This window comes from Aspergillus tubingensis, assembly GCF_013340325.1.
Source record: "Aspergillus tubingensis WU-2223L DNA, scaffold_3, whole genome shotgun sequence".
Classification (NCBI taxonomy): domain Eukaryota; kingdom Fungi; phylum Ascomycota; class Eurotiomycetes; order Eurotiales; family Aspergillaceae; genus Aspergillus; species Aspergillus tubingensis.
In genome coordinates this window covers 2914191-2936509 of record NW_023336277.1, presented here as the reverse complement: position 1 = coordinate 2936509, position 22319 = coordinate 2914191, and the positions used below count along the sequence as shown (strand labels likewise).

General features: G+C 49.3%; 9 protein-coding genes across 9 annotated transcripts; 4 read left to right on the top strand and 5 right to left on the bottom strand.

Moving 5' to 3' along the window:
- Positions 1-885: 885 nt before the first annotated feature.
- Positions 886-2882, top strand: AtWU_02095 (carboxylesterase family protein-like protein; the record flags this gene model as incomplete). The annotated part of the gene is made up of 5 exons (XM_035497209.1): positions 886-1131; positions 1296-1377; positions 1440-1673; positions 1741-2211; positions 2263-2882. 5 exons carry the CDS (start codon positions 886-888, stop codon positions 2880-2882), a joined length of 1653 nt encoding a protein of 550 aa, XP_035353102.1.
- A 187-nt stretch (positions 2883-3069) lies between these two features.
- On the bottom strand, positions 3070-3516 carry AtWU_02094 (uncharacterized protein; the record flags this gene model as incomplete). The annotated part of the gene is made up of 1 exon (XM_035497208.1): positions 3070-3516. One exon carries the CDS (start codon positions 3514-3516, stop codon positions 3070-3072), a length of 447 nt encoding a protein of 148 aa, XP_035353101.1.
- Positions 3517-4614: 1098 nt separating this feature from the next.
- Positions 4615-6576, bottom strand: AtWU_02093 (GMC family oxidoreductase; the record flags this gene model as incomplete). The annotated part of the gene is made up of 3 exons (XM_035497207.1): positions 4615-6021; positions 6117-6460; positions 6516-6576. The coding sequence occupies 3 exons, from the start codon at positions 6574-6576 to the stop codon at positions 4615-4617; spliced, it is 1812 nt and encodes a 603-aa protein (XP_035353100.1).
- Positions 6577-7067: 491 nt separating this feature from the next.
- AtWU_02092 (MFS general substrate transporter) lies at positions 7068-8186 on the bottom strand (the record flags this gene model as incomplete). The annotated part of the gene is made up of 2 exons (XM_035497206.1): positions 7068-7818; positions 7879-8186. The coding sequence occupies 2 exons, from the start codon at positions 8184-8186 to the stop codon at positions 7068-7070; spliced, it is 1059 nt and encodes a 352-aa protein (XP_035353099.1).
- Positions 8187-10421: 2235 nt separating this feature from the next.
- On the bottom strand, positions 10422-10955 carry AtWU_02091 (cell wall mannoprotein 1 family protein; the record flags this gene model as incomplete). Its single annotated transcript, XM_035497205.1, has 1 exon — positions 10422-10955. One exon carries the CDS (start codon positions 10953-10955, stop codon positions 10422-10424), a length of 534 nt encoding a protein of 177 aa, XP_035353098.1.
- A 2402-nt stretch (positions 10956-13357) lies between these two features.
- AtWU_02090 (histidine kinase) lies at positions 13358-15379 on the top strand (the record flags this gene model as incomplete). The annotated part of the gene is made up of 1 exon (XM_035497204.1): positions 13358-15379. One exon carries the CDS (start codon positions 13358-13360, stop codon positions 15377-15379), a length of 2022 nt encoding a protein of 673 aa, XP_035353097.1.
- Positions 15380-16034: 655 nt separating this feature from the next.
- On the bottom strand, positions 16035-17919 carry AtWU_02089 (tannase and feruloyl esterase; the record flags this gene model as incomplete). Its single annotated transcript, XM_035497203.1, has 4 exons — positions 16035-16110; positions 16177-16413; positions 16496-17479; positions 17531-17919. 4 exons carry the CDS (start codon positions 17917-17919, stop codon positions 16035-16037), a joined length of 1686 nt encoding a protein of 561 aa, XP_035353096.1.
- Positions 17920-19221: 1302 nt separating this feature from the next.
- On the top strand, positions 19222-19754 carry AtWU_02088 (carbohydrate binding domain protein; the record flags this gene model as incomplete). The annotated part of the gene is made up of 2 exons (XM_035497202.1): positions 19222-19355; positions 19406-19754. 2 exons carry the CDS (start codon positions 19222-19224, stop codon positions 19752-19754), a joined length of 483 nt encoding a protein of 160 aa, XP_035353095.1.
- Positions 19755-20186: 432 nt separating this feature from the next.
- Positions 20187-22278, top strand: AtWU_02087 (putative C6 transcription factor; the record flags this gene model as incomplete). The annotated part of the gene is made up of 2 exons (XM_035497201.1): positions 20187-20558; positions 20608-22278. 2 exons carry the CDS (start codon positions 20187-20189, stop codon positions 22276-22278), a joined length of 2043 nt encoding a protein of 680 aa, XP_035353094.1.
- Positions 22279-22319: the final 41 nt, after the last annotated feature.

The window sequence follows — 22319 nt, the reverse complement described above, 5'->3', positions numbered from 1 at the left end:
GGCAACTCCCGATGCTACCATCTATTTTGCGGGAGATGGCGAAGGGGTTTGCAGGATTGAAGCTTATCCTTTGAACTTGTAGGTCACATTTGGTGAAAGTGACCTGCATTCGCCACATATAGCACTTCATATCTGGCAAGCAGTGCATGATGGTCGCAAGCAATGTTAGCAACTGTACTACACTAGCCACTGTTCTAGCAGTGCATGTTTCTGAATCAGTACCAACCCCCAAGTCTTTACAGTGACTACTGTTTAAATACTATTAGAAGCTGGTCATATCTCCTGATAAGATAGAGTTGAATATGCCTGTTCTAACCATTATAATTTAATCCTTCTTCCTGGGTATCGGCTATACCATCCCTGAGAGCATGATGTATTTATCGTCGAATGAGGAAATGATTTAACCCAATAACTGAAAGCTAAACGTTCCTCACACTCCATCTCACCCCGCGAGTCGTACTATGTTTCATGAACTATCCAGGCGGTAGTGACATCAGCAGCCGTGGGATTGCATGCATGCATGCTCGGACATAAGCCGGGTTCAAGGCATGGGGAAGCTTCCCGAAAGAGTATTGGTGTCCGAGCTGGTCCTGCTGGTGACCCCATATGGCTCCCAACTACACAAGCATAGGCTAATATCAGTCCCGGACCCCACGAGCTGAAGGCGGAGATGTGGGGGTGCATGGATTGAGTACGGATACATGCCTGGGATGGATGACCAAACAAGTTGGTTGTCATGGACGAGCGACACGACTTGACCCCTCGATGCGCTGTCCGGAGGACCGAGCCATAGAGGTATAAGAGCACAGTGATCACTCATTTATCGCCGAGTCCATCTTATGTCATGTCTCAAAATCAGTAACACATATCAAGAAATTGAACAAGATGAAGGGTGCCTTTCCAACGCTTAGTTGGTTGATCCTGGGCATGGCCTGTGTGGCAACCTGCACCAACCCAGTAGCCCAGACAAAGAACGGAAGTTATTATGGTGTCTACATGCCTCAGTATAATGAGGACTACTTTCTTGGAATTCCATTTGCTAAGCCCCCGCTGGCACACTTACGTTGGGCTAATCCCGAGAGTGTTAATGAGTCCTGGTCGGGATTGCGCCCTGCTACAGGCTATGCGATGGTGAGAACCTGGACCGACCATGCTCTGTGTTTAGTATGAGACTATATACTTACATATAGCACGGGTAATAGGAGTGCATAGGTTACGGCGGCGATCAAAAGGGTTATCTTCAGGTGTGGATGAATGTCACCTTCTCTACGCTGTTTTCCTGACCAGCAGATTAGAGCGAGGATTGTCTCTACCTAAATGTGGTCCGTCCCGCTGGATACGACAATGCAAGTCTTCCAGTCCTTGTATGGATTCATGGTATGTAATGAAATTCATCCCGACAATGGCAAGCCACCCCCGACGCTGAACAAATGCAACAGGTGGCGGTTTCGCACAAGGCGGCACTCCCGACCTCCGTTACAATCTTACATTCATAGTTAAACACTCACTCAACATCGGCCAGCCAATCATCGCAGTAAGCATTGCGTATCGTCTCGGTCCCTGGGGATTCTTCAATGGGGTTGAACTCGCCAATGAAGGATCGTTGAATCTGGGGCTCAAGGACCAGCGCCTGGCCTTGAACTGGGTGAAAGAGAACATCGCAGGTTTTGGTGGTGGGTTCTCATATTCCCATTTATTAGACATAGACCAGAATTACTAAGTTGTGACCCTCCTATTTAGGTGATCCAGATGAAGTCGTGATTTACGGGCAGAGTGCCGGCTCCGAGAGCGTGGGATACCAAATCCGCGCGTACAACGGGCGGGACGACGGGCTCTTCCGTGGAGGTATGATGGAGTCCGGCGCGGTGCTACCTGGCAGTGGTTTGAACCTCACCTGGACATACGAGCCCTGGTTTCAGCAGATAGCAGATGAGGCTGGATGTTCCCAGGCTGTCCGCAAGCTGGACTGTCTACGCCGCACACCCTTCACTGTCCTGAACAATATCCTGAACACAACTGCTAACGATACAACGCCTTACAACTGGAGGCCCACTGTGGACGGTGATTTCGTGGCGCGGTATCCCAGTGAGCAACTCGATAGCGGAGACTTTGTCAAGGTGCCTATTATAATCGGCTACACTACAGACGAAGGAACTACAGAGTGCCCGGAACCAGTGAACACCACTGCCGAATTGAAGAACTACCTCAGCTGTACGTATGTCCTTCTCTCATCCTTCTTTGCCCGCTAAGAAATCAACCCAGCAACAACAACCTACGGTTGGGCCCTCGACGAGCGCGTTGTATCCGAGCTACTCGAGCTCTACCCCAACACCACCGACTTCGGCATCCCTTCATCCGAAGAACTCGGCGGCAATGTCACCTTCCCACAGCCCTACGGTGCCGCATTCCGCCAGACAGCAGCATACTACGGCGACGCCCAGTTCATAGCCGCAACCCGCTACACCTGTGAGCTATGGGCAGCACATAACCTAAGTGCATACTGCTACCGATTCAACACCAAGACAGACGATTACAATTGGGAAGAAGGCGTGGCGCATTTCTCAGACTTGATTTTCATATTCAACAACCTCAATGGTTATGGGTTCAGTCCGAACCCATTCATCAATGCTCCAGAGAGCTATACTGATCTTAGCTACCTCATGTCGGGCTCGTGGATCAGCTTCGTTAGTAGTCTAGATCCTAATGCGTGGACTGGACGTGGGCGGAACGCCACGCAGACGGAGAACTGGCCCGTGTATGACCTAGAGAACCCGATGAGTATGATCTGGGATGCGAATGTCTCGTCGTATGCGGCTCCGGATACTTGGCGTAAGGAGGGCATTGCGCTGATTAATGCCAATCGGAGAGCATACCAGAGATGAACAGTGAGTGATAAGGGAAGATAGTATGCTAGTCATTTGACGCTCGTTGCGTATCCAAAAAGAACAATGTTCATCAAGTATCAAGAGAAAGGTTCGTAGTAAAATTCAAGCAACGCCAATGCCAGGTCGAGGCTAAGTCTCATACTGACAGGCCTCACGCTTTTCACCACCAAAGATCAGTACAAGTTTAGGTTTTCTTAATATAAGACGATAACTCACATATCGGAATCTCTTCTAGATGAACAGAAACACTCGAGATTTGCTGTTCGCATCCCACAAAATCGGTCTGATCTTCGGTGTATCTTCTGACATCATTCCGTGCCCCCTTCAGGCACACTGACATTCGATATCCACCATCACGGAGCGGGGTGAATGTGAAACTTTCGCACTCCTTCTGATAACCTTCAAGCGTCATCCATCCTTCGCTAGTGAAACTCATCCATTTAGCAGTACTGAGATTCTTGAAACGGAGACCATACTTTTTACTGAATGTGCATACCCACATCTGCCGCTCAGAGCGTTGCCAGGGCTGTAGCGAGATCCACTCATCACCATCAGCGTTGAACACGTATTGACTTCCAGGATTATTGAACCAGAATTTGTAGATTTTCTGTGCCTGTGGGATAACCGTCATCGTGAAGGAAATGTGCCCGGGCACTGAATGGGGCGATATCAAGCAAGGCTACGTTGTAGAGATATTTAGTATGAGTATGGAGAGAAGAATAATTGTGTACTGAGACGGCAGGCCGTGATTTGAGATGTATTGATCGGGTCTTCATGGTTATGTTACTATCAAATGGAAGATGGGAAAGGTAGACCAGAGGAATAGATTACTGAATGAGAATACATGCAATGATACCCAAAGCCATTCTAGGAGGATTGTACTTCCTAGTCTATTTTTACCTATGTTGAACAGACTATTGAACCAGGGTGATGATGAAGTAGCTGTGAGGGCCATGGGGCTCGCCGCACTTAGGGGTCTGCCTGTTACAATTGGTCTCATGTTTTAGTCCTATTTCCAAACAGCCGGCCCCGTGGTGGCATTACACCTCCTGAACAGGAAGAGCCTTGGCCGGCCCATCGATAAACATGGGAAAGAAATTAAATCAGGCGATGGGTTGTGTATCTAGGATGCGCGAGTCAGCCTACATTAAATAACACTTGCTAGGGTTGAATATTCTACAGTTTCTAGACGTTTGTAATGATAGTAACATTGATCATGATAAATTGGTAATAAAAAAGACTGGTAATCTATTATTAGATAAATGAGGGTTGTCATCTCGCCTGATTTTCGTGACTAGAAGGTTGGGTATCGATAATACTGCAAGCGAGCCCAGATTAGAAAATTTAATCATGCCAATAGAAGTGGCAGTATTCAATGTTATTACTTGGGGATGCGATTAGGAGAATATAATATGTCGTTCATGTTAATTACTCGGATGCAATCGAACCAAGAGAATTGTCGATGTAGTGATAGGCACATATAAATGCCGCTTCCAAACTGATGCAGGCTCTATGTATTTGTATACTCAGTAACCAGAGAACATACCACAAACCAGGTAGTTTCTCAACCGTACATACTGACTGCGCCTCACCGCAGTCTGGAGGTAGACTAGAACTTTTTGATGAAAGTGAATAAATCTATTTTGCTATATCTATAGTTGCCACCTAATATATTAGCTGTGGAAAAAGTGTACAGATCCGATCATTACACTTGGGATCTAGCGGCAGTTCACTCGTTTCCAGCAAGCCCAAGGTCCTTCATAATAATAGTAGCAGCCTTCTCACCAATGGCATAAGCAGTGGTAGCCGCATTTGCGCCAATGTTCTGAGGAACGATACTCAGGTCCACGAGCTTCAAGCCCTCAATCCCATGAACATTAAGCTCGGGATCAACCACGCCGCCATCAGCAAGCGCGCCCATCTTGCAAGTACCTAGTGAGTGCCAGGTGGTGCCAACATTCTTGCGCACCCAGCCCTCAATGACCTTGTCGTCCTCCGCAGTGTATTCGATGTCGGGGATGTTCTTGTCATTTGGCTTGTCCAGCCTGACAAGGGCGGCGGCCGAATCCTCAGCGAACGGCGGATGCATGCCCGCAAACTCGCCGCGATAAACGCCCATTCTGCGCACGATTTCTCGCTGCTTCTTGTACGCCCAGATGAGCTTCTTGACATCCAAATCACTCTTCAAGAATCCAGTCTCAAACGAAATATCCGCATCGGGATCGGGGCTTGTGATGTGGACGTGACCTCTAGCGTACGGGTAGACAGTGAACAAAGACGTCGCGAGGTATTGGCCTGACTCAATGGTGTGTGGCTCACCAGGGAAGCCGCCCAGCAAAGCCATTAGTGCCATGGGCTTGTTGGGAGTGGAGCGATAATCTCTTGCGTATGCCGCCTCGAATTCGGGTCCAAGAGCAGTGACATCCGCTTCGGTGGGACGCAGCTTGCAGGACGCATCTTGACCATTCCACCCCATGATTGGCGCATTGGTTTTGATTAACTCTTCCATGTTGATTCTACCGGCAAGAGGGGCGTCAAACGTCTCGGTTGGCTCCAAGGCACTGTAGTATGCCTGAATCAAGAGATGATGATCCTGGTAGTCCCGGCCGATTCCGGGGATATGGGCCACAGCAGGAACTCCAGCCTTGTTGAGAATGGCCTCGTCGCCGAGGCCAGACCTCTCGAGAAGCAATGGGGTCCCAATAGCGCCACAGGAGCTAATTACTAGCTTTCTGGCCTTGACGCATCGAACATCGGTGTTGTCTTCCTTCTGGAAGGCAGGGTTTGGCTTGAACTCAACACCCACAGCTCGTTTGCCCTCGAACAGGATCTTGATTACCTTGGTCTCAACGAGGACGTGGAGGTTTGGGTGTGCTCCATCTACCAGCTTCGGATGCAAGTAGTTGCTGGCGGCATCCTGGCGGCGGCCCTCCTTGTCAACAAAGCGGAGGGCGCGTTGAACGCCGTTGCTAGTGTCGAGGTCTTGAAGATCATTGACCGTCGGATAGCCGACCTCATTGGCGGCAGCAATGAATTGCTCTGCCGTACGCTCAGAGTAGAACGTTCCCGGGGACACAACAATAGGGCCATTTCTTCCATGAACAGAGTCAGGGCCCGGACCGTGATATGTCTCAAGCTACAATGAGTAATGGTGGGTTAGTGAACACTGTAGTCAAAAATGGCAATGCCGCAGGGTTCACAGAGTGCAGCTTTGTCGATTCGATAACATACCTTTTTTAAGAAGGGGATCATCTCATCTGTAGACCATCCGGGAGTGGCCCACGAATCCCAATCATGGCGTTGAGCACGACTGTACATCATCAAGTTGATTGATGACCCTCCGCCCAGAACTCCACCTGCTGGGACGATCATTTCGCGATTGTCCAACTGCGGCTCCGCATTTCCCTTGTAAAATAGGGTTGCGGTACTGGTTGGAAGCAGTGCAGTTGGAAAAAGGAGTGGGAACGCAATCAAGTGGTTGCCCTTGTTGTTCTGCCCGCCCTCGACCACGAGGATGGACAGTGAGGGATCGGCATCGGCGAGTCTGGAAGCAACGACACACCCCGCGGTACCGCCTAGGAGTGATCGTTAGTATAGAGTTATGATTAGCGGATGAGTAGATGGACAAACCGCCGGCGATGATAATGTCGACCTCGACAATGCTTTCGGGGAGCCGAGTGTAAATGCCCATGTTGTTGGATGTGATGGTACGGTAGAATGTGATGGTGATGGAACGAACTGGGGGCAGTGGATGGGATTACACTAGGTTTAATAGCTCCGGGTCGGTCGCCTGACTGGCATCAGCCCCACGGGACTTTATATGACGCGTGGATCTCTGTAAGTCTTTGGTGGCAATCGCTTGGATTGTTGGACAAGGCTGACTGGGTTGTTACCCACTACTACTTGCGGCCAGCAACAGGCGGGCGTCTCAGATGTGGCTCTAGGTTTGCGGGGCTAGATATATAGCGCCCACAGCTAGTAATGACTAGGTTCGTCTGGGTAACATTACGCTACGCCGTGTAAAATTGTCCCTAGTTTCACTGTACGTTTTTATGGGTGATGGATGCTACTCTCTAAAGCCTACTATACCTCACATCTTACTACGTGATTTCTATACCACAGATCCAGGTTATATACAAGAGTCTATCGTCAATCAATACGATTGAGAAAATAACAGTTGTATCATGCTAACAGTGATGTGTGCTGTAAACCTTTCTCAGCTTGGAGCAGACACGTAATTATATCATTGCAGCGCGGCGAAATCCAATTTCCGACAATTGTCCAAATCCATAGACCAACCACCAATGGATCCTTGAAGAACTGCACAGGGAAAATGCGTTCCGACGTGAAAATGTGGAATTTCTGCTGCAGGGCAAACAGGATCCATAGCACAGCAGTGGCAACGTAAAGTCCAATCATCTGGCCGCTATCCCAGCTGTGCACGACGCCGCCAAAGCCCAGAAGCATGACTGTCGACACAGCAGAGCCAAGAAATAACACAGCACCCAAATGTTCAAATGCCCTGATCACGTCCATGGCTCCTAGAGACACGCTAGGTGGCGCCGAAGGCATGATCCAGATACATGCGGGGGCGGCAACAGCGGCAACGCAGATGTTGATATAAAAAGCCCATCTCCATGTTGCAGGCGAATCAGCAAACGCAGATCCTATGACGGGGCTAAGAATAGTTCCTAAGCTCCACGCCATGCCGACAATGTTGAGATATTGGTTTTGTTCTTTGGCAGTCGTCATTCCAGTGATCATGCTAATGGTGCTGACGTAGATGCCAGAGCCACCGGAGCCAGCCAGAGCGCGACCCGCGACGACGGCGCCAATGGACGACGCTGAGCCGATAACCGCAGATCCTACTTCGAAAATAAGCAGGGCAGCGAGAAAGACAAGCTTGCCGTCGAGGAATTTGTTGAGCTTCGCCCTGTGAACAGAAGTGTTGGTAGTCTGTCCGCCAAATTACTCTGCTGCTCATTTATCTTACCAGATAGGGTTGGTTCTAACTTCACCCATGGGATACGCCACTGAAACCCACGGTAGCATATCTATGCGATTGCCAAATGTGTCGACAATGGCAGGCCGCACCGTTGCGGTCACGGTATTGTCGAAGGCATACAGAAAAGTCGCTGACAGCAGGGCAACATTGACAACAAACCACGCAACACCTGTGATCTTGCGCTCGGTCACAGCACCGGCAGACGCAGACGCAGACGGGCCACTGACAGTGGCAATATGTAGGGGCTTTTCAACGTGGTCACTTGTCGACGAAGCAACTGTCTGTGTCGGCGGCATGATGCAGGTACAATTCTGGCCAACTCGTCCGTCTGTAGTCGCATCCCAAGGATTTAAGCCTGGGAAGCAGAGTGGACTGGACTTGAGCAACCCTGCTAACCAGCTTGCGAGGAGAACAGATAATTCTTTAGTGTAACAGTAGATCAGTACGTGATGTAACGAAGTAACTGACTAAAAAACTAGTGGGCAGCGCTCGTTATCTCCATCACCATAGCCTTGTTGCGCCACCTCCGTCCGCAGATGGGAGCGCAGGGAATCAAGAGTTCTCCTGTGTAAATGTAGATCACAACATATAAGGCATGGACAACAACTACTAAAGTAGCTAACTAACAAGTTACTGGACTGCGCCCTTTATCACATCCTTGTTGAGCCCCACCCCCTTGCGCTAGTCAAGCTGCCGGCGCATCGCAATCAACTGATTGCGGGGATACTCTGTATTTCTCGTTGGTGACAGTTCTGTTGCAATTGTGGACCAACACTCACTTCTAGGGGCTGAAAAGCAGATGTTCCAGTACTCAATGTGCACATCCTGGCTAGGGTGTAAGAATATCTTATTGTAGCCTTAATGAAACAAAGGGTTGCGTTCTGTAGTCACAGCGCACAGATCACCGAGCACACCCGGTTGTTCTGGCCACAGCCTAACTATAACCCGTTATGGTTAGTGCTTACTGACCACGATTCAACTTAGTATAACCTCATAAATTGCGGTTCTTTGTTCCACACTTGGCGCCAATGCCGAATCAAGTAGGAGATGTACAGGCGGGCCGATAATGATGATCGTTACCTTAAATGGCGTACTTGAAGTCCAACGTCACCGAGGTCAAAGGAGGGCGGGCGCGAGTTGAAAGGACTCAGACAGGACAGGGGACCACATCCCCAACGGAAGAAAAGGCACTAACATGGGTAGTAGTGGCTCGGTTCACACAGCCGTTTGCCTTGGGGGTAATTAGCCTAGACACCTCGCTAACATCGGGTAGCATTGCGCGGCCGCAAGAATTGATTGAACAGCCTGGCGACGGTTGACTCGCACAGCCTGGTCCAACATTGTGATAACCCTCTCTTGCTCGGGCTTAGACGATGTGGGATGGTGGAATAGGTCGACAATGCAGTGAAAGATGACCAGATTAAACGAATTAAATGGCAATATATATATACCCGAAGTATGTACACTGATTATTCATTGCCGAATTATTCCGAATCTCAAATCGTGAAAGTGGTCGCCGATCAAAAGGTGTTCTTTCGTGTCTGCAACGCTAAAAAAGCATGGGATCGTTGGTCATTGTGTCAAAGTCCCTTTCGCGAGCAGCCAATGCCCATCTTAGTATTCCATGGTCTTGTCATATACTCAGCCCTCCTAACTGAGGATGCTGGAAAATGTTGGTGCTGTGTTCCCCATGGCTTACTTCTATATGCTACTCCCTACGCCTTTTTTGTTCCTTAAACCTCAGTTCAAGGATTTGAAAACAGTCCACTTGGTTATGAAGATCTCATAGCATATATTTTGACCAAGGTAAATGATAGGTACATTGTGACTAGGAGAGGATTTTACAGTCAGATGTATCTTTGAGTACGTTTAGACAATCTAATTTGTGCTAAAGAGGTGCAATAGATATTGTACTTGTCTTCAGGTTTCTTCGAGAATGCACAGGGGGTCAAGAAGGGGCAATGAACCTGCTTCGGTCGCCGCTTGGATGGAACAGAACATATCCTCTTACTTCTGCGATCATGTACTTTGGGTTAAGATTAAGCTTCCGCCTTTAAACTTAAACCTTGCTGTCACTTTGGTCCCCTTAATTAGGGTGAAAACTGAATTGTATCATGCTTGCTCAACATATGGACTACATAAAATGGTGTTTGCTGGGTTTCGTAGAAGCGGTGAAACTCTAGCCAGGACACCCTAGCTTGACAGAAAACCTGGGTAGCCTTATAGAAGCAGCTTCATTTGTGGAATCCAGTACAATGAGAGAGGAGCGCGAGAATGCTACAATAGGAGTAAAGTACATTCCCCGGATTACATATAAAACCCATCGAGTTCTTAGGGACAAGAACAACCAATAAGAGTAGTTGATGCAGGAGTTTGATGCACCGCTAATCCCGTTGCCAGGTTCCTGCCGTTCGTTTCGGCACCCTTCAATATTCATACAACTATTTCATGCCTTTCTCGAGCCAACGAAATATTCCGTCGCTACATGCTGACATTGACAGCTGTCATGCGCCATTAAATAGCCATGTGATCTAGGAGGAGTAGGCAGCTTCTGCAGAGGTGAAGGCATTGTCAATAGTAGTCTTGATTGAGGTAATCTGGTCACTTAGAGAAGCGGGTCCATTCGTGTTCAAGGCGTCAGCGAAATTGTCGAAGGCCGTGTGGAGGGAAGCGAGATCGTTGAGCACTAGACTTGCTCCACCTGGAACAGATGACCAAGCAGTTTCTTGATTTGCAATGGCAGTTAATACGCCCGAGAGGCTTGCGATTACCGCTTGAACGTCATTAAGAATAGCGGCTCCAGTTTCATCGTCCAAGGAGCCGGCGCTGTTGGTATCTGTAGTTGCATAATTCACCGAGGAAACAAGATTCTGGAAATCGGCGTGGATAGCCACAGCCCCGGCTAGACCACTAGAGGGGAAAGTGTTAATGTCATTGCTAAGAGTTGAGATGCCCGGGGCGATTCTTTGGTTCACATCGTCTTCGACTGTGATTGCGTCGCGGCGAAGGATAGGGGTAGCGGCAGCAGTTAGAGCCAGAGTGAGAAGTTTGGCGATGAGTACCATCTTTGTTGTTGAAAGTCGATGGGGGATAATAGTGCTAAGGTTGTGATAGCCAAGAAGATGGAGGTATGGTTTCTGAGGACATTGTTAAGGGCTACCTGGGCTCTATATATTATGCGATGAGTGAATAAGTGTAATACCGGGATGTGAGGCAGGTAAGGATCACGCATACATAGCACAGCCAGCGCCATTCTGCATATTAAAATTCGCCTTTTCTTGGTACCTATACCATTCCACGTATTGAGTGCTAAACACTGAGTCTCAAGAGGAACAAAAATGCTTTACATTCTCCAGTCTCTGTGAGACATGCTAGGCCCGGATTCTATGTAAGCAAGGGGTGCATCTACATGGAGTCAGAGAAATGATGCAACATGCCACTGGCAGTAGTGGACCAGCTTGAATATACATAGAGTGGGTCGACCGGCCACACTCATGCCTTAGTCCACATTCTTTGAGGTGTATGTGTCCTCAGAACACCAGGTTATGCATATTTCACGCTCCTACCAGTATGAAATTTGGTTCAACTTATGATGATTATCAGAACGACAACCTCATAAAGATGAACTGTCTCATTAGATCACATGCCTGACAAATCCTCATATTTAATGAAGCTGGAAACATGTTGATAGAGATACTAAGGCTAGAAACTTGTACAGGATTCCCTATGTCCTGGAAATATATGAATACTTATAATAGCTTGAACCTAAGAGCTCGGCAGAGGTAGTTCGTCTGTCAGCGGCAATAATGTAATTTACAGTGTAATGAGCCCACAGACGAAACCGATTGGCTCCATTAGAACCCCAATCTGGCTGTGTCGGATAATGTCTCCGTGGATTTGGGCTGAAGTCTTCAACGAACCAATACAGAGAGGGTTTGCTGCAGAGAGTACCTCCCCAGTTGCATCAGCTCAGCTTTGCCGTTCTCCAGAATAATAATATAAGGTAACCCTTTGTTGTTAGGAATCAACTTAGCATGGGCGAAGAATGTGATGACGTCCCCATTCGTAGGATCTGGTGTCATCCACTCATCGCCTGGTCAACAACTGCATGGAAATATAGTAGCTATATTGAACTTACATGTACCAGTTATGTTGAAGCACTCGTTCGAAGCTGCTTCTACCCACTGACCGTAAATATATTGCTCCCCGACCAACGTGTCCATTAGAGTAGGAGTCGACAGAACATGGCTCTGAGTTCATGCAATAGAATCTGGCATACGTTCAAAGGCATCAATCAAGTGGAGATGGTCTGAGTGACTATATTAATGGTTTGTAACCCCATAGTGTCGCCCAAGGACGCCATGTAAACGCAGCATGGAGCATTCCGGCAGGTCACTGCGGAAGTGGGGTTCCCCAATCTGCCATTTCGGAAGGCGAACCCAAATAATGTCCGAACCCTATTTGTAACCCGGCATTGCTTACTATTCTTCATAACTGGCCTTACCGTGAACGAAGTGGCATGCGATATTAAACAGGCGCTCCATATCGACGAAGACGTCCTCAAACCCAGCCACGCATGCCTCGAGAGCGGAATTCCCGTCCCACAGCATGAAGGGTATGCAAACGCCACATCAGCGTGGCCTGAGATCTGATATCCGAAAGCGCCTCTTCGCTGGACTTTAGTAAATAAGTATCTTCGTCTATTGTTACAGATTTGTCGCAAGACTTCAGCGGGCTTGATATAGCCGAGATTATTCGACCGGCATTCCCGGTCGTCCGAAGCTTCGTGGTCCTGCTCTTTTCGGCGTTGAAAATCTAGCTGATTAGATTTAGCGGGTAGCAAACCTGCTTCGATCCATGGTAAGTATCCGAGCGAGCAAGATATAGTTACTCAAGGCGCTCTGATTGGTGGCTTGCTGCTCCGATGGCTGGGCCCGATGGACCGCCGGCAGTTGTCGAACATTTTATACAGCTCAAATGCCTCCAATAAGTACCAATAGCAGCTAGTTCTGACTACAACTCTCGTCTACTCGCTTTGAAGGGCTCACCTTAACGACTATTCTCTCCTTGTGTCCAAACGATAAAGAAGATAAGCATCAATGCATAGTAGATAGATCTTCACGCAGTCGCCACCACCCGTGAACCTACAACGGACTTTGCTGGCTCTAAGAGAATACAAGTCGACTACTAATCACCTGCTCTCAGATGGCCTAGACACCTTAACTCCATGGGCACAGGCGGGGATGTCCGGGGCGATCGCCTGGAGTGGAAAGCCGGAAGCTGGTTCCAGCTCAAGTCGCACCAATGAATGGCAGCGCAGTGGAAGCGTCAATGAGTGGTTCTGCTGCCGGCTGCGTTTCCGCCACTCACAATGACTTTTCTTCCGCCACGCGATAAAGACCAACAAAAGAAGATATCTCCATCCTTCCCCATCTTCTGCCTCTCATGTCTGTTCAAACAAGTCGCAATGTTTCTCGACGGCCAAGTGGCCGCTCTCTCCCTCGATGAGAAGCTCGCGACATCACGCAGTGTACCTCTGCCCGACGATGACTCTCCAGCGGTGTCTCCCTCGCTCGCATGCATCTATCGCCATACCCCGACGCCGACCATCGTCCTCGATTCATCCATGACCATTGTCGAGATCTCTGATAGTCATCTCGCTTTATCCGGCAAGACGCGCCAATCTATGCTGCATGCGACCGTTCGTGACCTCGACCCAGCTGCCGTGCCCGCTCCTGACATCGCTATCCTCTGTGGCGCACTGCGTGCAGCTTGCTCAACGAAGGAAACCCAGATAGTGGAGAGAATCGTGTCCAGCGACAAATCTTTATACAACCTCCGAGTTACACCCATCTTCGACGCATTCACTCTGCTGTACATTGTATTGGAGGCGCACAAGCTTTCCGAGGAGACCGCCAGCGTTAATCATGCCTATACAAACGAAACTTACAAAATCCTCGTGGATACCGTCAAAGAGTACGCCATTTTCATGCTCGATACACAGGGCAATATCACCACCTGGAACCCCGGCGCTGCAATCATGAAGGGATGGCCAGCAGAGGAGATCCTGGGCAAACATTTTTCCGTTTTTTACAGCCCAGAGGATCGCCTGGCTGGAAAGCCCATCCGAGGTCTTGCGGTATGCTTGCGCGAAGGCCGTATGGAAGATGAGGGATGGAGGTATCGGCGCGATGGCTCGCGATTCTGGGCCAATGTGCTTATTACTCCTATCTACCAGTTCGGGCAGCACGTTGGTTTCGTCAAAGTCACTCGGGACCTTAGCGAGCGCAAAGAAGCCGAGGCCCGTATCATTGCTGCTTTCGAAGAGTCGTCACGCTTAAAGACCGACTTTCTTGCCAATATTAGCCACGAAATCCGGACTCCGATGAACGGGATGAAAATTGCCATGACAATGCTGGCTGACACGAGTCTGTCACCGACACAGCTCGAGCATGCTGCCATCATCCAGGACTGCATGTCACTTTTGCTTGAGACTGTGAACGATGTGCTTGACTACTCAAAACTCTCATCTGGCTCTTTCTCCCTACATTCCGACGTCGTTGATGTCAGCGATGTGGTCGGAGCCGTTATACGGAATTGTCGCCCATCTTTGAAGAACGGTGTCGAACTGACCACGGACATTGCACCTGACTTTCCCCGGAACCTTCGAGGAGATCCCCTACGATATCGCCAGATCCTGCAGAACTTGGTCGGCAATGCAGTCAAGTTTACCGAGAGCGGTCGTATCCGAGTCTCCACAGCGTGCTCTCCGGATGAACAAGAGGAGGGCTGTTGCATCGTGCGTACAGAGGTCGTCGACACCGGCATTGGTGTTCCCGACAACGCAATGAATACCCTATTTACACCTTTCACACGCTTTGCCAACTCGACCACCCGACAATACCAGGGAACTGGGTTGGGCCTGTCGATTTGCAAAAGTCTGGCTGAACTCATGGACGGAAAAGTGGGATATTCCCCGAACCCGGATGGCCAAGGCAGTATCTTCTGGTTCACTGCCAAATTAGGAGATCGATCTAGTACGCCATCACTCAAGCCTCGCAGTCCTGCATTAACACCCGTGGGCCACGATCTCTGCGATAAAATGCGGGCCATTGCGCCCCACAAACATGTCTTATTGGTTGAGGATAATATGGTCAACCATACCATGATGCTAAAACTCCTTCGCAGCATCGGCTTCACACGAGTGGACGGGGCTTGGAATGGCGCCGAGGCACTATCCAAGATTAAGAAGAAGCCGCTATCCTACAACGTCGTCTTGATGGATGTCTCCATGCCCATCATGGACGGCCTGGTCGCGACAGGGCACATCCGCGATATGGGGCTCCAAATGCCGGTTATCGCAGTCACGGGCAACGCCATGCAGGGCGACGCCGAGAGCTACATTGCAAAGGGCATGAGCGATTGCATCGGCAAGCCGGTTCACCGAGATCAACTACTGAGTGTTCTGTGGAAGTGGATTGGGTCATGATACGAGATACGGGTGTGAACTTGTCTGTTATTTGCATAAGCGCAGCGCAGAGTACGGCGTACTGGGCATATAAACAATCGGTCTAACGATTTTATATATATTGCTTTTCTCACTGGTCTGGTTTCGGGTTTCCTTTCCATCTTCCTTTGTGTTTTGTTCTTTTTTCTTTCCTGCTTTGTTTACTTAGTTCACTTGGCCTTTCAACTTCTTGTAATCTTACACACTTACGGTTCGAATATATGATAACATGATTATTTTGAAGCAAGAAAATTACAAGACCCCTCTCTTGGCATCCGACTACTTAAGAAGGATACCTCCAATACTATCTGTGATTCTACAAAGCCTACGTACTATGTTCGTTATTTCTCTCTTCTGCCTTCTGCCTCCTCAACCAATTATGCTTCTTAGTGGGAACACCTTTTCACAATGTTCCTTTTCTCCTTAATACATCTGCTTCGTTTGGGTGCGAAAACCAAGCTTCTTGCATATTCCGCACGTAGTACGATTTCATCTAGTCAGACATCGTCTATTCTGCCACGGCTAGTAGTATCTATATCAATGTCTCCTGTCTATGGCAGCAACAGCCCGTCTATGCCGATACCACACAAAGTCCTAAAGCCGGATAAATAACCAGAAATAATATATCTATCCCTTTTTACACATCAATACAATCCCAATAATCCTCATGCGTCGACACCCCAGTCTGCGTCCAATTCGCCTGTTTCGGGTACCTAACCAACAACCCCCATTAGCCCCCTATTCCGTCCATCCAAGAGAGTAAGACAATAATAACTTACGGGCAAATCTTCCGATTATGAAGCAGCGTCGTCGGATCCGCATTATCTTCGAAGTTCGTAGTGACCATATACGACGGCGCATGACCACCCTCTACCCAGCTAATAAGCGTGAGGAAAGAGTCATGGACATAGTTGGCAACGACGTTGGCGGGGGTGAAGTTGAAGAAGTTCCCGGCTTGGTATGGGCCCGCTAGGTACCATAGGGCGGCCATGCAGGTGGGGGTACCGCTGCAGTGTCTATCTTTTGGTTAGTCATATACCTTCGGGGGGCTTTTTTCGTGGAATGTGAGAATTAGGAGATGAGGGAAGGTGGACTCACTCTAATCCGGGAATCAAGTAAAGCTGATAATGTTGGTCGATGTCGATGCCCTTCTCTAAGGCAGCATACGTGGCTTTGTGGTGATAGTACACGCTGGAACCAGGTGAGACGACCGAGTCCGACATGCCGTGCCAGTGGAAGAATTTCCCGCCTCGGTTAAAGAAAGGTGACAGGTCGAAGTCATCCGCGTTTGCGTGGGCGGGATTACGCGCGTCTGCCTCGGCGATGCGTTCGTATGTCAGGTCCTGGGCTGTGAAGTTCTTGAAGCCGAGGACGTTTTCGATGTACCATGATTTGGAGTGCTGCTGGTTGCCGAAGGTAGTGTTCCAGGTGGGTTCGCTGCCGAACCATGCACCGGGGTAGATGAGGTCTTGGTCGAAGGTGATCCAGTCGGTGTAGATCTTGCGGAGGGTATCCAGTTGTGGTGCAGTAAGGCAGTTGGATGTTTTGTTACTGCTGCAGGCTAGGGCTTCGGGGTTGAAGAAGCAGCCTTGTGGGTTGGAGATGATGGAGTCCGTGAGGTTGTCTTGGGGATCGCATTGGCGGAGGACCTCGTCCGTGATGACTGGGTATAATGAGGGTGGGATGGAGGAGTTCGATTGGGGTGCTCCGCCGATAGTTGTCTGCTTGTAGTTGTAGAATGCTTGGTGTGTCATCCACCAGTTTGGGGCACCCGCCATAGCACCATCGTAGTCTTCGGGGTATGTCTGGATGGACTTCATGACTTGTCGGCCTCCGTCGGAGCATCCGGTGATGTAGCTGTATTTGGGTTCCACGTCGTACCAGGCCTTTACGATAGCTTTGGCGGTAAGGGTAGATAGGTGTAGTGCTCTGTGGCTCCAGTCGATGAGACCATTGGGAGTCTCCCAGCCTGAAACGTGGTCTGGCTCGTCGTGACCGGAGTTGGAGGCGAAGGTGGCAAAGGCGTAGCGTAGACCTGCACTTGCTACGCCCCATGAAAGCCCAGAGTCGGGGGCTGCCATCCTGGAGGCCGTTAGTGAGGAGTCGAGTTGGAGTGCATGATCTTTTACATACATGATACTGCCGTTGAAATGGGTAGGAAGAAGTGCTCCCAAGCCCCAAGTCGCGCCCTGTTCATTAGTTCCGTTGACACGGAACGCACATACAGGTGGGATATCGGTGGTAAATGTCGAAGCGCCAACATAGTCAGTGAACTCGTCTAGGGTTTCATTGCTGTTAATGTAAAAAGCGTACGGAACACTCAATGTCGTTCCATTGAGCCCTGGAAGCTTGTTTACAAAGGCCTGCAAGCCACTGGTGGTGCAATTGGGCGCATTGACTGCGGCGTAGGTGGTGGCGTTCTCGTAGGCACAAATATCACCTGCGGGCAAGCTGCATTTAAATTGCGCACTGGCAACGGCTAGAAGAGATGCCCATGTCGCAAGGGCTAGTGAGAGACCCATGTTGGAGAGTATGGATGATCAGCAGTGGTTATGTCTATCCGGTCATCCATGGTGATGGGAAGCGCATTTATAGCTGACTTCGTTTCCGGGCTTCGTCAAGTCATCTCGGGAGCCCGTCGGGTCTGCCCTGCTCCGAGAGGCATTTCAAAGCCTCACACATAGTGAGCTGTCCGATCATCTTGCAATGACGCGTGAGGCGTTTCGTAAATCCGTCATTTCCCCTGCAGATCCGAAGCTTAGCACCCACCTCCTGACGAGCCTGTCACAGGTCTATTAAGTGCCTTTCAATACTCACGCCATCTTACAGAGATCGTGAGAGGAAATCTGATGTGACAAGTTCCTTGAGACTTGGCAATAAAATTTCGTCTTGGCAGCCTATTCTTTGGGCATAAATCATGGTCCCTTACTCGCAAGGGTAGTTAATTGCCGGTGAAGAACAGGTCGGGGATATTTGGACATTCCCCACCCGAGGATCGACGAGATGGATCCTCGCCGATTCTCAACGAACCCGCCCCACGGACCAACGCGTCGTGTCCACTTGAACCGGCATTAACTTGCGGAGATTAAACCTCATTAAGCGTAGGCGGTTTATCTTGTTCAAATCAAGCCTGCGCTATGAAGCTTGGCCTTTCCCTTACCCACGGTCCCCATCATATCAAGGACGGGATATCAGTAAATTCAAGGAGCTTCGCCGCTAGGCAGCAACCGTAGATCTCTGATCAGGTGTCTCTGGTATACAATTGAGCCCTTAGGGCTACCCCCAACACTTGACAAGGACTTCAGTGGGTCATGGACTCTGCCCTATTGGGCAGAGACCTTGGTTAACATAACTCGAAGAAAAGACAATGACGTGTGCCAGCACATTGGATTTGCTCTAAATGGTGACCACCACCTTTGACGGGTCCCATAGAAGGAATTGGCATCTTTGGATGGTTATCAAGTCATATACCACCGCCAGTCGATGAAGCTTAGGCAGCTCACTATAAAAAGCTTTGCCCGCAGAAATTTCTCCATACTTTCTTCTGCACTTATCAGATACCCTCTCATACAAGGTTTATATATCTTTTCTAAAAGCAACAGAGATGGCTTCGTTAATCATCACGGGAAATAAAACATGACATCAATTTGACTACGAAGCCGGAATGCTATCCGACCCGATGATACAGGTGAGGGGGCGTTATAGTACTTAGGTGAGAACAAAAAGAGCCTTCCGGATTGTAATCATTCCTTTGGTTTCTTGCCACACTCCTTAAGCTATTCTTGATAATTCATTCGGATTTCTGTTAGCCATTGTGCGCCATAATGTCCACCTCTGGCTGTAATATCCTCTCCAACCCCTCCTTCGAGACAGGCTCTCTTTCGCCATGGTTCACCACAGCCTCAGATGTAGCCCGAGTCACAACCGCCACCCCTGCCTACACTGGCATTTACTCACTGTATGTCTTTTAACATCTGTATCTATCTTGGTCTCTAATGTCTATAGCAGCGACCTCACAACTGCCATCGACAACAGCCCCAATTCCTTCTCCCAGACCCTGTCCAGTCTCAACCGCAGCACGACCTACGACTTCTCCATGCAAGTCAAGCCCTCAGTGTCCGGAGCGGAGTTCTGCCATATTGCTGCGTACCTGGGATTGAACACGACTAGTGATACTATTGCTACCGCTGATCTCGAACCTAGTGATCAGTGGACCGCTGTAACCGGGGAGTTTACGGCCAATCGGTCCGCAGATGTGCTGACAATCAGTGCGGCGTGCACGTCGCCTGACAATTCGTATACTTGGCAGATGTACTTTGATGAGATTGTTGTGGAGAGGGCCGGATGCAGCGACTGAACAAGACTGGGACTTTTGAGAGACATTCTGTAGTAAAAGGTGCCCAGCTTAGTGCGTCGAGTGTCTGATGCAATTCCCATACCCAAGAAATTCGTGGCATACTGACCACACACCCTTCTATTCCAATGAAATGAGAATTTGCCTAAAGAAACCCTATAATCTAGTATTATATGTGATGCGTACATCTGGCGTTAGTACTAATTATACTCGTCTGGAAAATGTCAGTTTCTAGTTTGGTAAGCCGGTTCAATCGAGAGGTTGATGCCTGAGGCGGAGGTGGCTTCGGCCTTATCGGTCGTATCGGGCCAAGATGGGTTACGGCCGACTCCCAATTCTTTTCCAGACCAACCTCCCTGGTCTATCCAGCAGTTTATGTCGCACTGCGGAGTAGACAGCCAACCTAAAGCAATCTTCGGCCAGAATATTCGTACAATGACTAGTCCGGGCGTATCCAACACAAGAAAGCGCAGACGCCCGGCGTATTCATGTGTTTCGTGCCGCCGTCGCAAAGTCCGATGCGACCGGGCCAACCCGTGTCAACAGTGTGTGACCCAGAATATTGCTTCAACCTGCACATATGAGCAGAATCGCAATGCGCGTGTCGGTCGCGAAACGGTACCCTCTACTACCAACGAAGCAAACTATCAGAGGCAAAATGTTCTTCAGGAGGGTAATAGTGGTCAACCCTCACACACGCCTCACGCTTCATCGCAACAGGCTGCATCAACCACGGGCCAGATCCGAGGCATGGTGTCAAAGACCAGAGTCTTCGGGCAGGGACATTGGATGAATATTTTTTCATTGGTAAGTTGACTCACATATCAAACCTAAGCTTGTATTGACAACGTTACAGACAGAAGGGCTGCCCAGCTTGCAGCCTCTCATGGGCCTCTACGACACCATCATACGGAATGCAAGCCACGGCCCCTTCGATGCCATTGCTGATAAGATTGCTCAATGCAAAAGGCTAGCTCGAAGCATCAAAAGTCAGCGACCTAGTCGTAGTAGCCTCCCGACACAGATCCATCAGTCACTTCCTGGTTCCCATATCGTCATTGAACTGACCCAGCTCTATTTCGCCTCATTCGAGTCGTGCTACCGGATACTTCAGAGGACCTCCTTCATGAAGCATTGCCAGACATACCTGAATAACCACGAAGACACAGATACTTGTATAGTACTGCAAATCTTTCTCGTGCTCGCTATCGCAGGTCCCTTGCATCAGGATAACAAAATCCGTGTAGATGTGGCGTCAAAAGCTGGAATGTGGATTCATACAGCCCAGACATGGCTCTCAGCACCACTGGAAAAAAACCGCTTAACTTTGGGAGCCATCCAACTCCACTGTCTTCTTCTCATGGCCCGCCAAGTGAATCAGGTTGGCGCCGATTTGATCTGGATCTCCACAGGCTCATTGATGAGGATGGCCATGCAGATGGGTCTGCATCAAGATCCCAACTGTCTGCGCGAGATGGAGTCCACAGAAAACGAATTGAGGCGGCAACTCTGGTACACTATTCTAGAACTGAACTTACAGTCATCCTTGGATTCCGGAATGGTACCAATGATCGCAACTGGGGACTGGAATACTGAACCGCCAAGCGATCATAGCCTCGAATCCGAGCCAGAGATAGGCGAAGAGGAAGAGTCAGCGGCTCGTAAGCCGCCTAGTTTTCAACCAATACTGTCAAAGTCAATACCAGTCCGTCTGCATGCTTCCAGACTTATAAACGACTTGCGAGAGGAACCGCCATACGATGAGATCCTTGAGGTCGGTAAAGAACTAGCCTTAGCATGCCGCGACATCTCTGTCACCCTTGACCAGATTAACTCTGCATCCCCTTTAGATCAGTTCGCATCCAGCTTCTGCACCCATCTAATTCGACGCTTTACCTTGTGTCTCCACTACAAATTTGCCATCAAGGCAAGGGTCAATCCTCTATACAGTCACTCTCGCAAGGCCGGTGTCGAAGCTGCACTAGATATCGTAGCACTGGTCGAAGACGATCTGTACGCTCGTGTCCTTCGCTGTGGAGGTGGCATGTTCCGTGACATTGTGACCCGCGCGGCAATACTCATCTTCTCAGAATCCAGCCCCGATCCAGAAGCGGAGAGCTCAAGTCTTGCGAAAAGAAGAGACTATGCTCGTCAGGAAACGCTTTTGCGAGATGCCCGCTGCGTGGTTCAGTATGCAAAAGAAAGATTACACTACGGAGAGACTAACGTTAAGGTTTATATCTTCTACAATATGATGCTATCCCAAGCGGAAGCTAGGCTTAATGGTCAGTCCGAGGAGGAGGCAGTTTCAAGAACATTACATGAGAGTGTGGATGTGTGCTACAATATGATGCAGGACATGGTAGTCGGGGCATCTATCTCCGCTGGACCTAGTACTGCATCTCTCGAAGAGAGTCTCAATAGATCGAATGACTTCGGGGAATCCTTAGACAGCGGCTTCGATTATATCCACGACAACGACTTTAACTTGGACTTTCCCGATCTGCAACTCTTCTCGGGATGGTGAATTTAGTGGCGATTATCTGGGAGAGAAGATACTATATTGGA